Below are 15171 nucleotides of genomic sequence, written 5' to 3' on the forward strand. Positions count from 1 at the left end.
ATGTATGTTTATTGCCTTTAAAGTGATCATTTACAATTTTATCTAATTCTTTACACACAGTTTAAATTGATTAATTTTTATAGTTTTATAACTTTTTGGTCACTGGTAGTTTTATAGTGATCACTTTCCTACCTAAATTACATTGGTTTTTCTTTACCATTCTTTCCTTTAATACCTACTACCAAATGAGCTAATAGGATAAATCAAGTAATTGACATAATTGAATAGCATACTTAAATAAATGTTGCTTATAAAACGATTAAAAGCCTATTAATTTAGACAATTATAGGTCATTAAGATGTAAAATAATCGGCAATCATGACAATTAGTGGATTTAAAAAGGAGCAAAGCTGAATGCATTCGGTAGACTGCTACTGTCAATTAACCTGTATTAATACTTTAACTCTATTACTTGGTACATAATATAAAGAATGCAAGTTTGAAGCCCCACCCCCGAATCTCTTTCTCTTTACTTAGAATTTCTTCTCCTGAATAACTATCTACTATCTAATCAGTAATCATTAATATGCCTTCTTTCAAAACTATAAAAACAAGCAAAAAATAGGTAGAGATTAAGTTCCTAAATAACCACAATTGTGTAATTTCCCCAATTAAACCCAATACTTTGATGAATCAATCTGTACAGCATTTCCTATTCCTCTGACAAATGTGATCGCCCGAAAAGTCAAGGGATGGTTGCCATTTTTTCATAATAATACCTACAACTCGAGAAAATCCCATACATGTTGCTTTATAAAGCCAAGTCAAGTTGTGGAGAACCAATGGGAAAATTCGAAGTTATGGCACCAGACGTTTGGAATCCCCTGTTGAGCTCCACTAGAGATGGGTGATTCCCTCTTTCTTGTGTGGATGATAGATTCTGCCAATACGACATGGGATTGAGATGTTCATTTTCATAGTTCATCCCACCATGGAAGCTTCTAGAGGCATCAAATGAGCTTGAAGAGCCTAAAGCATGATGGTTATTAAACATTGAAGATGAGTTTGGCCTCGCCATTGGTTCCTGAAATTGAGATTCTGAAGCAAAACTGCCACCAAAACCATTCATACGTGAATGAACAGCGTTTTGATGTGAAATCTGCAATAAAGGGTTGGATCCCACGACTCCATTATCATTACCTCCTTTCATGGAATTCATCCCCCAACATTCTGCCAACTCCTCGGTAGGAGTACATGGTTTACCAACAAAACTAGAACTTAAGAGGCCCGATGTCAGCTGGTGGGGAGGTTGACTCTGAAAGGAACCCTGTGACACACAGGTCGATTGTATAGACGGCATCTTGGATTCGCCAATCCACCCAGGACCAAACTCTACACCTGGAGGCAGAACACTAGATATCTTTTCCGAAACAATCTTCCATGCAGCAGGCCCAAGACCTGTACCAAATCGAGCTAGGCTTCTCGCATAGCTATGATCAGGAGCAAGACCCACCTGCTTGGCAATTTTATAGAGAAAAAAAAATACTCAGTGCTAATTAAAATGCAAGTAAACGAAAAGAGCAAGAGTGTCTAACATGATTCTATGCATGAACATACCGCAATCAATTGCCTGTCAAGGTCACCATTTGTAAACAATTGTAGATCATTGTGGCCAGAATCAAAATCGCCTGAAAGATAAGTCTCACGCCTACTTTCATCTGATCCAAATGACTTTTTTCCATATTTAGCTGGAATTGATTTAGAAGAGGATGCTGAAATTCAGTAAACTGGATCAGACAAGTGATCTTGTAGAAACAAAAGAAATTGAAGATTTAAAAAGCAAAAAATTACAAGTTAATGATGCAATATTACCTGAAAAATCAAAACAAGTTTCAAGATAGCGAGGGAATCGATATAAACTAGGTCCTTTCCTCAGATTGTAATTGCCTGACCTTGCTGCATCCTCTTCCTGAGAAGCAGGTGTTTCCCGAGCAGCAGGAGTTTCCCGAGAAGCAGTTGTTTCGTGAACGGCAGTTGTTTCCCGAGAAGCAGGTGTTGCATCTGATGATGGCTCCTGAACATTGCGTTCCGGTGGTGAACTCTCAAGAAGCTTTTTCAGGTTTCTACTACCAGGTGGTCTACCTCTTCTGGGTTTGATAGGAGCATCAACAAGACCACCGTATTGCCTAAATGTATCAAATTCCTTCTTCAAAAGATCTTGGATAGCTCGAGCCTGACATAAAAATCAGATTATACCAATAGGCAATGATCAAGATATTTCAAAAAAAAACAAAACTATGAAAACATACCTGTCGAAAGAATATTGTAGAAGGAGCATTATACTGCATTGCATTCGAGCAAATTAAATTTATGTCATCCTACAAACAAATCAAGAGATTAGTTTCATGGTAGTAGGAATTAAATCCTCTTTAAGTTGATTAAAGTATTCTTCATCAAATCATCTGAAAGGGATAGAAAAAAGAGCAGTATTCATTTAGCCAACTCTATTGTCCTTTGCTATGGTATCTACTAAACACAGACATGATTACTTGCAGCAGTTGGAAAATAAAAATTGATCTGGAACCAGCCTTATCAGGAAAAATTAAGGATCCCACCATGTCACATCACAAACAGGCAACTCAGCAGGGCATAAGAAGCCTAAATGTTCCCTCTGAACCTCAAGTTTTCAATTGTAGCAGTCAAAAAAACATGCATCCTCTCATAAGCCAAAAAGATAAACATAATGCTTTTAATTGTGCATACAGAAAAAGTATGCCCTGCTCTCCCTGTCCCCACCAATTAGTAAGAATAAGAATATGGGATAGTATGTTCGACCCAACCATGATTGCTCTAAAAGCAGACTTCCTCTGTACATAAACAAATGAACTTGATCAAAACATCATAAAAGCATCCTTCAAATAGCCTGCCATCAATACCACATGCAGTATCACACGTTCTCTTTCACTCCTCTTCTGTAACTCATGAGTCATCTGTCAATGTAATCCTCTGAAGAGAAATAGTAGAAAGTGCAGGATACTCGAACAGATCAGCACTTAACACAAAAGACTGAGTATAGATATTTCAATAGTCACCCAACCAGCAATGCTCTCTATGGCAATTCGCATAAAAATACAAAACAGTTTACTGTAAGAGAACCTTCAAAACCATAATATAAGCAATATGGTATTCTAAAAAAACCTTCAAAACCATTACAAGAACTTCACTAACCTCAAGCTGCTCCAAAAATAAATAAACACCGCCCAAGAATTTCTTCCTCACAGTATCAAAATCCATGGGCTTCTCAATAACCTCATGGTAATCCGGAAGCTGAAATCAAACAGCATTTTCAAAATCAAAATAACTTGTACAAGAATGAGTTCTTCCATCAAAAAAACAAAATAAAATACCAAACAATTACCTCCTCCGGATCAACAGGCTCTGCAAATGCACCTCGAGTATCTTTCCTACATAGTTACAAACAATCAAAGATTACAACAAAGATGTCAAAGCCTAATTACAAAAATAAACAAAGATTAAAACCCCAGAAATCAAAAACATCTAAATTTGAAGTATAATAATAAAATAAATGAAAAGGGCCATACTTCTGAAGCTTATCAAGAATAAGAAGCAGCAACTTTTTATCAGGCAAAGGTGTGTTACTACTACTCTTTGTTAATGTAGCAGTAGAAGTTGAAGTTGTGGGACCATGTTCCAGAGCACCACCTACTAGCATCCTCTTTGTTGCCCCTGTCCTCTCACAAACACACAAGATTCAATCATCATTTAAGTATTCAAGTTTGACTGACAAACTATAAAAATCCCAACTTTTTTCCCTTTTTTTTTTGAGAAAACCAAAAAGAAACAAGAGAGAGATTAGAGAGAAAACCATTTTCATTGTCAGTCGCTTTCGTTCCCTTTTCTTTCTGCAAGATTCACTCAAAAAACATGAACAATCATGGGTCAGTCAATTATTAATTATCTCGAACAATTAAAAGATTTTCCAGATTTTATTCTAATTCAAACAACTATAACAAAACAAATAATTGATTAAATAAGAGAAATAAGATAAGACAAATCGACACTTTTTTATTTAACAAATGAAAAACCAAGAAATTAAAAAGGGGAAAACAACAGTAAAATAACTAATAATAAAATGCTTTAAATGGAATGGAAGGAAGAAAAAATGAATTTATCCGACAATTGTTTTGCAGATAAAATGGTGGGGCGACAAGAATAGAAACTTTTAAAATTGAATTTATTCCAACAACAACAACACTAAGTCAAAAAAGAAACACTTGAAAAATACTAGCAAGTTCGAAAAAGGCGCGAAATGCGAGGAAACAATCTAGGAATTCGATTTTCAGAACAAGCAATCAAAGATCAATTCAGTTGATTTAATTTAATTAATAAATTCCTATAAATTCCAAATTAATCACCTGGGCAACGGCATTTGGAAATTGACCAACCAATTTAACTTTCTTCTTTTGTCTTTCATCATCATCATCATGAAAATCTTCATCGTCATCTTCATCATTTTGTTGTTCATGATTTGAATGTTCATCATCGTCGGAATCGGAACCATCAATAAAACGGGCGGGTAAATTAGGGATCCGGCGAGTAGATCGACTACGACGATTAAGATTATGATTAGGGTTGGATTGAGAGAACTGGGAATTAGGGTTTTGTTGTTGTTGCTGTTGTTGTTGTTGTTGTTGTTGTTGAAGAAGAGCGCGAATTTGAAGATCTTTAAGAGATGGACGACCTTTCTTCCTCTTAGGAGGAATGATGGTGTTGTTAATGGTGGAAGTGGTGGTTTTCTTCACCATTGTTATTGCGGTTGTCTTGTTTTGTGTGGATGAATGTTTGGGTTGGATGCCTTGCCTTTACCCAACCTTCTTCTCTTCTTTTTCTCTTTTTTGGGTTGTTTTGTGAAGGAGTATTTTTATTTCTCTCTCTTCACTCCTCTTTTTTTCTCCAATTAATTTAATTTTTTAAAAAAACTACTATATTTTACACAAAATTGTATATAAATAATAGAAGTAATAATCATATTAGCATATAATAGTTGAAATAAAAAGATAAAAATATAAATTTTGTATTTGAAAAGCAAAAAAAATATGATCTTACACTAAGGGATAATAATTTTATAAAATTAAAGCATATAAGGATTTCAATTCAATAAATAAATGTTTTACTATTGATCAAGAGGATAATTTTAATACTCAAAATAACATGTCAAACATTACACAATAAAAAGTGAGTAATTTAAATACAAAAGTTATAAAAAGTCTTATTTAATTTAATTAGGCTATTCAACCTAATTTAAGACGATCTCATCATGAAACCATCTTGTGTATATTATTTTAGTCAATGGATTGAAGTATTTATCAAATATTTTAGTCACACTAATAAAAAGTGTATGATAACCTTTAAATTTTAAGCAAAAACCAAATAGCATAAGTAGATTCCATTGGATTTGGGCTCTTAACTCATTTTTATCTAATAAACAATCAGTTTCCAATAAATTAATTATCAAAAGTATTCATAATAGGTGGTTTAAATAATTGATATAATAGAAATAATCAACCTATTTTTCCAGATTACCAAACTCAAGGGATAAAAAAAATATTTGTAACTTGAATAAAAATAATACACTCTTCAATTCACTATTTGAGATTTTGAATAAATATAGCAGAAAATTTACAATGATATGTATTTTCATATGGATAATGCTAGAAATACAAGAGAATCACAATATGATTTGCAATGAGATACAACAACTATTAGGTCTAAACACAGGTTGAGTAGCGGGTACGTTATCGTCTTTTGGCAACATCATGGATTGGTCATGCGCCACATGTGATCCTCATATTGGTAAAACGCATTAGTATATGCAACCTTCATAGGACATACAATAGGTTAAACATAAATTTCTCATATTGGTGTGAGAATGACTCAAATTCTTAAATTGACTTAATAACTAGTAATGTTCCCTAATAGATTAACAACTCATGTATTAAAAATAATATTTTAAAATTAAATTTGAATATATTTTATTTTGGATAAAAAGAAGACATTTAACTCTTTTTACCCCACCTATTGTATTCCTATTACGTGAGTATCTCATTTTTGAAGCTCCATGTTAAAAATCATGATTGGAGGTAAAAGGTAATAGCCATTGTTAAAGCAATGTCATAAAAGTGACAATAGCTAATTATGAATGAAGTTAATACAAATAAGATGTTTGTAAATGCTAAAAAATAAGGTTACTACATAGTAGGTTTAGGTTAGAGTTGGTTTTAAGTAACCAACTAATAAGTTTTCATTACTATATTTTGGTAATTGGTAAGCCTGCCTTATTTTCTTGGGGACTTCTAAAGACAAAGTCATGGTTCAAGACTAGTGATTTGTGCTGTGTAGAGAATTGAGTCTTATCTTAGTTGGAGAGGATATTTAAGAAACATTATTAAGTCTAATTCTCATCTAGTTTATCCCTTTCTACCCTTTAATAACGGAGATTATAATCATTAGACACGCTCCACTCGAGAGATTATGCAAAGTAGTTGTCACCCTTGAGTCTCATTATGTCTATTTAGTATATTAAGTTCATTTATATGTGATCGAATAGGCTTTGTTGTAACTATAAACTTAAACTAAGCCCACAAGCCAGACTTAGTCTAAAGTCTAAACCCAAAGCCCAATCCTAAGTTAGCATTTGACGGTTCAATTCTACGTTAATTTAGACAATCACATATGAAATTTTTATATAAGTAGTTCAACAACACTTCAAATATAATTAGCGTAATGACTGTGTGCAATTAAAGTTAGCTAACAACAACACATCTATGTGGCATCTTAATTTACATGGATTTGGAACTTTGAAGCATTTAATTAGCTAGTCCCTTCATAGACCGTCAAACACTTTAATGTCTATTTTACAGTATTCTTAATGCCTACGTATATTACCCTTAATGCTTACTTATCGTATCCTTAATGCTTACTTTCAATATCCTAAATGTCTATTTAGATCGTTTTTAATGCTTACTTACAATATTTTAAAAAATATATAACGGATCGATCCAATTAGAGATGGTCTCTCAAAAAAATCGTCTCTCACGAAAATTTGTATTTAATTAAGCCTATAACCATTACGAACTTAAGTTAGTTAGACTATGGTAACTTAATTAAAAGCATTGCAGGCTACAACTACAACTTCAAATTCCTCTTCAAGATATGATATTAATTTGAAAATTTTTATTCATAGAATAGATTGAGAGAAGGAGAGGTACTGGATGAAATTTAGATTCATAACTTTTTTTTCAAAAAGTAATATTTACTGTCCAAGTGAAATAAAACTCGATTTTCGATAATTATTTAAAATTATTTCCCAAGATATATACTAGTATGGATAGTAAACTATCAAAAATAACCCGAAATATAATTTAATAATAATGATGATTATCAACATGACCTTAGTGTAATTTATATAATCAAATAATTCTTGAAAAGTTAAAAAAATATTCAATTTATTTAATAAAAGAGAGAGTACTACACATAACCGCAAAATTAGAGAATATTTCAATCGTATATTCATAACAAATTATCAATATTATTATTATTATTATTATTATTATTATTATTATTATTATTATATCAGAAAAATCAACGTTAAATCAGAAATAGATTTGCAATTTAATAACAAAAATATATAAACAAAATTCACTTAAAATGTATACAACAAGAATTCTAAAATTTTTGACTTCAAATAATTTTCAAGTCTTATTATAAAGTTACAAAACACTAATATACTTTTTATTCTCTTTGATTTTACAATATTAACAAAAGGATAAAGGAAACTCCGGAAAAGTCAATGGTATTAAAAAAAATATTCAAAGTCAACATTTTAAAAAGTAATAAAATCATAATATTAATAGTGGCTATAAAAATAAATAAAAAAAGTCCACATCAGTGATAAAATGATGCACCGATTTGCATCAATAAAAGTCGCTACGCCCACTTATTTAAAGCAACTAAAACAGGACATTATTTCATAATTTAAGGATATATAGTTGATAGTATGAAGTATTATCCCAAACACAAAGTTCTTTACATCAAACACCTGAAAACAGAAGAAAATGTGCATAGCTGCATTTGCTTGGCAAGCTTTTTCCCTTCACCCTTTTGTTCTGTTGCTCAACCGAGATGAATATTACAACAGGTAACTGTATTTCATTATTCTAATTTATGCAGTGTTTATACACGATACTCTAACGATGTATAAACGTCTTTTGGTGGTGCTATGTTAGGCCGACAACACCTTTAGGGTGGTGGGAAGGAGGAGAGATTCTAGGAGGAAGAGATGAGGTGGGCGGAGGAACCTGGCTTGCGTGTTCTAAGAAAGGGAAGGTAGCCTTCGTTACCAACGTTTTGGAGCTTGATTCCCATCATGGCGCCAAATCCCGCGGAGAGCTACCAGTTCGCTTCCTTAAGGTTAGTCACTTTGCCTTGTAGCTTTGAGCACGTCCTTTTCTTCACTCAACTGACAAGAATAGATTTAATTCTTTACAGAGTAAACAAAGCCCGAGAGAATTTGCGGAGATGCTAGCCGAAGAGGTGGAAGAATTCAATGGCTTCAACCTTATCGTAGCTGATCTTCCCTCAAAAAGCATGATTTACATCACCAACAGGCCTAAAGGGGAGTCTGTCAGGATCCAAGAGGTCCCACCAGGTCTCCATGTCCTCTCGAACGCAAAGCTAGATTCTCCGTGGCCAAAGGTCAGAAACAAGCAATATGTGCAACTGACATTCATAAATGAGTCCATGAAAGCACCTTTCCATTTATAGTTCATACAGCTAACATGCAGGCCTATGAATAAAGACAGCAGAGAAACATTAGTTCATTAGTTGTATGCATTAAACAAAATTGATAGGAAACAGAAAGCTAAACCAGAAACAGACAAGGACATTTTTAGTATTATTATTGAGGATCATCTAGTACACAGTGAGAGTAACATTAAGTGGTAAAACTATTACTCAAGTTTCATCTCAGATACTTGCAATTTTACTGAAATCCTCAACCTTTTCTAACCGTGCAGGCAGAGCGTCTAGGACTGAAGTTCCAGAAAATGCTGTACAGATATGGTGAAGGTGAGATACCAATCAAGGATATGGTTAGCAAACTAATGAGGGACACAAAGAAGGCTGATGAAAGTAGATTGCCTCGTATTTGGCCACTTGAATGGGAATTGAGTATGAGCTCTATCTTTGTGAAAAAAGAGACCACTTCAGTAAGTCATCTTTCAGATCCTCCCTTCACAAAATGAAAGGTGGTCAGCTTATCTAATCTATTGTATCATATGATGCACAGGGATACTATGGAACCAGAAGCACGGCAGCAGTAACAATGTTGGGAAATGGAGAAGTAAACTTTTATGAGACATATCTGGAGAAAGAAATGTGGAAAGAACAGAAAATCAATTACTGCATTGAAAAGCAGAGCACCGTTCAAGGCAACACGACCTAAAACAAGAGAAAAAGATTGTTATATCATACTTTCGATTATGCATTGTGTTAACGCATGGACATAGCCTCCTGCAAGATCCGTGTAGCCATGGTCTTTTAATCTGAATAATAGGATTCAAATAAAGTAGTATTGTAAAAAACTAGCCAATTTATAGTTGGTGGGAGTTATGTATTCAACAAATTCAATTCAAAAATTTGTACTCTTCTCCCTTCTCTCCTTAGTTTTTGGGTTGCTAATTTATTGTTCAAGAATCAGTCCACGCTATTAGGTATCATTGAAAGAAAAACAAACACAAGAAACCAGCATGAGAAAAGTTTATTTACTCAACATGCAATGGGAAAGAGCACCAAAAGATAAAATTCAGATAAAATATCCTAATTGACAGCAGAGAAGAAAGAAAAGAGAGTCGTAATGCATTCTAGACCAGTATTGAATGGCTTATGGTAGAAAACCATTGTGCAACTTCATAACCAAGAGAAAAGCACTGAATTATCACCAATGTTAAGCCATGTATTTCAAAGTAGCACGAGGGCATAATTTATCATATAATTATACACAATGCTACATGACGCAAAATAGCTTAGGAGGGTCTACAAACAAAAAATTCCTGCCATACTAATTGAAATAATTGCTTGATTAGAGTCTAAGTATGAAACTTAAGCTCTAATGTTACCAAGATCGAAAGGCACGAAGTAACTTTGATGAACCGATATAATTTCAATGACTATGACATTGTTTAAAGGAAATAAAACAATGCAAAAAGAACACAAAGATTTAAGGAGATTCACCCAATGATGGCTACGTCCTCCGTGGTGTGTAGTTAATTGCTTGTATTATCACAATTGATAAATACAACTCTTACAATGAAATATTACAAAAGATGAAAGAGAATGCAAAGGCTATGCGTTTAGGCTTAAGGGTTTGTGTTTGATGTGTTTGGATGAACAAATGAGCTCCCTATTTATAGGGGAGATCACACTAAGCAACATTTTCCACTTCTTCATTAAGATTCATAACTCCCATGTTTAAGTCACATACATTAATCTTTTCATTACTTCAAGAATTATTCCATCACATTCAACACACATTAAGTAACTCACTTAATACACCCATTAACTTACTCCATAGGATTCCATCCAACGAGTTCACACATGAATGCACAATCAATTGATGCACTCAAGTCACCATAAATCTTAACACTGATGGAGCGAAGAAAGCGAAGATTATGAGATAAAACAAATTATTGTATATACTAATCAATAAGCAACTAGGATAGGATTACAGATGAAAATAGTGAAAACCAAAACAAATTTTATTAGAAATATAATACAAGTAAATTAAACTACAATTACAAGATAATATTGTAGACACCATCAAGTATGACAATAGACTTATTGCTTGTCATGAACACCAAATGTTGAACACCATGAAGATTTCATTGCGATACTTAAGTCACTCGGAAACTTAATATAAAAGCGATATGCAAACTTTTCTTTTGTGATATTTCCCCCACAAAAAAGATACTTGAGTTTGAGATATGAAAATTCACAAAGATATACAATCAATCACATTAAACACTTAGTAAAAAGTGATTAAGCTAAATGATTATTTGTTTGTGGAAGATAATAAAATCAGAAACTTTGTGAAGAGTCTATAGAGTTCTTCACAAGTTCAAGCAAGAGAGAAAGACAATAATAAGATCTTATTTTCAGAAAAATGCTTTTTGTGCTTTTTAATCATTAATTTCATGCAACTCTATTTATAGAATAATGTTGCAAGTTATCCATCCTATATGCCTTCTATAACTGATGATTTAATAAGTTCTATAATGAAGAAAAACTTCCATTGATGTAAGAACATAATGCTTCATGAAATAAAGTTTTGATTCATCATGATGCATGACATTTGGTCATGCTACACCAAAGGCGCCGCACCCCGCAACATTTGGTCGCACTGCACGACTCGCCTTCTATTCACTTTACTTCAATATTGCGTTTTGTTTTCTAAAACACTTAAGACTATTAGATATAAATCTATATATGCCCCACTATATTAATAGTACATAGGATATGTCTTAAACTCTTAATTGGCTCTAAATGCCAACAAGTTTGGCACACTTTTGAGTGGTAACGTTAAGCACTAAAGCTACTTGTCGAACAAAAATTTAAAAATCAACTCCATACCATTTGTCCTCTTTCTAATGTTATATTATAATAAACTAGGATTATTCCAATGTTAATGCTTTTGCCTGGTTTTCCAAGACACAAACAGAAATGTGAATGCCCCTTGTACAATCATGAGGCCAATTCATATCGGATGATAGTTACCATTGTTTGAACATGTCAATAAACTATAAACTTGACAGTATGTTTTGTGGTCAATGTCTTGTCTTAAATCAGATTAAACAATAATCTATTACAAAGGACTAGTAGACAGCATTGCTACATCAATTAATGTAGAGAAGAAAGCTATTAATTTACCAGATTTCATACGACATTAACATACCTAACATGTTTTATCGATCCAGTTGCAACAACTGAGACCTCAATTCAGCATCCAATTTGAATCCTGCCAACTCTACCTCCTTGCAAACCTCTTTGCACTTAGCAAACCTTCCAGATAACAGGTACATACTGATCATATCACGATAGATATCATATGTTGGAGAAAAGCCAGCTTCCTTCATCTTAGAAAAATATCTCGCTGCCCTTGGGAGGTCATTCAGAGCAAAAAATAGCTTAATCAACACCCTGAATGCCGGCATATCAAAGCAATAATTCAAGTGCTCCATTTCCCAAATCAAAGTCAATGCCTCCCTATAATTTTTTGCACACAAACGGCAATAAATCACTGTCGTATACATAACAACACTCGGCTGGTTCTTGGACTGAAGACACCACTCAAACAAGGATTCCACAAAATCAAAATTCCCAAGTCTAACACAAACTTTCATAATTGCAGTACAGTCCTGCAGGCTTATGTTCAGACTGTCTCGCTCGCTAAGCTCTTCCAGTAAAGCTACAACAAAGTCATACTTATCAGGGTTTTTCCCAAGCTCCAATAGCAACTTGACATAGATACTGGAATCCAACATTCTTTTACAACGTCTTGCCGCAGAAAGAAGCTTCCATGCAAGATTCAAGCTTCCCGCTTTAATAAAGCCCCTAGCAATTGCTTCTAAAACATTTCGACTAGCCAAACTAGTGAATTTTTCCAGATCAAAGGGCAGTTTCAGGTCGTGCGTTCTTGCCAAAATTTCAACTGTAGAAGCAAGAATACGATCATCTGGAAATAGGTGGGGTTGTTCCTGTGCCCAACAAAACGTCTGCAGAGCTCGATCTGGAAGGCCCATATGACCCAATTCTCGAATGGTCAAAGACAAGGATCCCTTACGTAGAAATCTACCCCATTTGTTGAGAATAGAAGAAACATTCACTTCAGCAGGAAGGCTTTTAATTTGTCTAGCCAAATTGAGCAAGAAAACTGGATCCTTGTGTATTTTCTTGGACAGAGCTTGTCTTGAGAGCGCTGCAGGTGAAGAACTCCCAACATGCTTCCTTGTCGCTGGGAGTCTCAGTGGTCGAATTTTGTGTGGAAGAGGAAGTGGAAGTGGCCTTTCCCGATTCAATTTCCCGGGTTTTTGAGGAATTCTTCCTTGAAATAGAGATGATATTGCTTCAATTTCATCAGGGTCCCAAACATCATATTCAACCTTATCTTCAACTTCATCATCTATCTCATCATTGAAAGAAACTCCTTCATCTGGATCACCAGATCTCCAGTCAATATGCACATCTATATCAGAGTTGTCCATGACCTCCTTCCTTGGTTTCATATATGTATCAACCCCAAAATCAGGAGGAATCTTGGTTCGACGTGGATAGCGGAGATACTTAGGAGGTTTTCTTGAGTGAATAGCTGACACAAAATGCATTTTGACATATACCCTAGACATATTCAAATATGTTTCGCCCAGCTTTATTTTGTGACATATATTTTGGGTGAACATTAGCTTGCCAGGAAGGGAATGATGTAATTCAGTCTGCAAAATATTTGAATCCATTTTATCACCTCTAAATTCGTTTATTTCAAAATTAGCAATGCAATTTCTAGTATAATGGAGATCAGAGAACCCATATGTGCATTAAAACCCTATTTGAAGTAAAATTCAGTTTAACCTGAAAATTAAAACCACAAAGAGAATTTTCAAGGGAAGAAGTGGGGTATTAACTGGGAGATAAAAGTGTGGAAAAGGGATTGAGAATAACAATATCATTCACTATTCAAACTAACGATAAACAATATCATTAATAAAGGACTCGCTCACTAACGACCAAAAGTTAGAAAAATAACCCAACTAAGGTACTACTTTCCTCTTATGAACCGGGAACCTATACAAGTTAGGAATAGAACTAATAAGTTCCATTAACTACTTTGTCATACCAACTAAATGCCCAAGTAACCACTATCACCCATTCAACATGAGTTTTCGATTACTCTAGCATGCACACAACTCATTCAATACAAGTCAAAATCATTCACTCAACACAGCATAAGTCTTTTCACCAATTTAAAAGTAAAAGCATATGGGAATCGTTCCTTTTCATCAACTAATTTTGAGTATATCGATTCGCGTTACCCAAAAATAACCAATCACAACTAAGCCTTACAATTTTAATATAACACTTATACAACGATAAGGCAAATCTTAGAGTTATCGAATCGCAATGTCATTTGTTAAGAAAGAACTATAATCAAAGCAACACGACAAGTAAATTTAGCAACCATCAACGATAAGTTGACATTATGCCCTTAGCTTACTAACATTATGCATTATGACTTCAATAACAACCTAATAAGAGTACTTGCAATTCGCAACAATCAAACCAAAACAACTAGCAACTATTATTCCCAATTTAACAACCAAATCACTTCCATAGTCAACTAAAATCATCACCCTTACTAAGTATCACAACAATACCCATCGACTAAGTCTTAAAATAACTTTTAAGGTTATTTAATCAATCATCACAGCACCAAAATATAGCATAAAACACATATCATTAGTAATTTCATCTCTAAATCCAAACCTTAGTCATTTCATGTTCAAAGATAACACTTTTAACTATTATCCTTAGCAAGAATCAATAAAACTAATACACCACCAAAATATAACATGAAAGCCCACGACATTACTAATTTCAACTCTAAATCAAACCCTAATTATTTCATATTCAAGGATAATATCTTTAACTATTACCCATACTCAAATTCAATAAAACTAATACACAATCAACACACGACTCATAAACATGGTATATTCTAATTAGAAACAATAAATTAATCAATTAGGAAAGTGAGAGATAGCTTACAATGGGTGGAACTGGGAAATGGGTCAAAGGGTTGGTGGTTCTTGTGGTGATAAGACCCACCGTGTGTGATGGTGGAGGAAAGTTGCGTGGTGGTGCTACACTTGGCGTCACAGCAGCCTGCTGCTGTTGGGGGGCAAAACGCAGCCGTGGCTGCTGCTGGGAGGGAGGACGCTGGGGTGCTATTACATGGATGGCTGCCGGCTGATGGTGGTGTTCGTGGGGAGGTTCACGTGGCCTGCGGTGTGGCTGGGCTGCTGTAGCCGTGCGGAGTGAGGGAGAAGGAGAGAAGAAGGGTGGGAAGGTTAGGGATGACGGCTAGTGTTTCATGCGTTTTTA

General features: G+C 34.2%; 3 protein-coding genes across 8 annotated transcripts; 1 reads left to right on the forward strand and 2 right to left on the reverse strand.

Moving 5' to 3' along the window:
- Positions 1-333: 333 nt before the first annotated feature.
- LOC130810640 (uncharacterized) lies at positions 334-4915 on the reverse strand. The gene is made up of 9 exons (XM_057676774.1): positions 4377-4915; positions 3827-3863; positions 3543-3687; positions 3359-3404; positions 3169-3267; positions 2250-2318; positions 1813-2173; positions 1558-1712; positions 334-1453 (listed from the first exon to the last, which is right to left on the reverse strand). Exons 1-9 carry the CDS (start codon positions 4764-4766, stop codon positions 752-754), a joined length of 2004 nt encoding a protein of 667 aa, XP_057532757.1. The 5' UTR covers positions 4767-4915; the 3' UTR covers positions 334-751.
- A 3102-nt stretch (positions 4916-8017) lies between these two features.
- On the forward strand, positions 8018-9675 carry LOC130810366 (uncharacterized). Its single transcript, XM_057676397.1, has 5 exons — positions 8018-8158; positions 8247-8430; positions 8509-8715; positions 9036-9227; positions 9308-9675. The coding sequence occupies exons 1-5, from the start codon at positions 8076-8078 to the stop codon at positions 9461-9463; spliced, it is 822 nt and encodes a 273-aa protein (XP_057532380.1). The 5' UTR covers positions 8018-8075; the 3' UTR covers positions 9464-9675.
- Positions 8670-15171, reverse strand: LOC130810364 (pentatricopeptide repeat-containing protein At2g01860). 6 transcript variants are annotated; one of them, XR_009041039.1, is made up of 4 exons: positions 14836-15165; positions 11969-13505; positions 9493-9563; positions 9217-9382 (listed from the first exon to the last, which is right to left on the reverse strand). XR_009041039.1 is itself a non-coding variant. In XM_057676393.1 (3 exons), exon 2 carries the CDS (start codon positions 13524-13526, stop codon positions 11979-11981), a length of 1548 nt encoding a protein of 515 aa, XP_057532376.1. In that variant the 5' UTR covers positions 13527-13641; positions 14836-15171; the 3' UTR covers positions 8670-8806; positions 11969-11978. The 6 variants fall into 6 exon arrangements, 4 of the variants coding, with proteins under 4 accessions (XP_057532376.1, XP_057532379.1, XP_057532377.1 ...); XR_009041038.1 differs by having other exon boundaries at positions 9245-9382; positions 11969-13641; XM_057676393.1 differs by lacking the exons at positions 9217-9382; positions 9493-9563 and adding an exon at positions 8670-8806 and having other exon boundaries at positions 11969-13641; positions 14836-15171.

Source organism: Amaranthus tricolor, chromosome 4, assembly GCF_026212465.1.
Source record: "Amaranthus tricolor cultivar Red isolate AtriRed21 chromosome 4, ASM2621246v1, whole genome shotgun sequence".
Taxonomy (NCBI): Eukaryota; Viridiplantae; Streptophyta; class Magnoliopsida; order Caryophyllales; family Amaranthaceae; genus Amaranthus; species Amaranthus tricolor.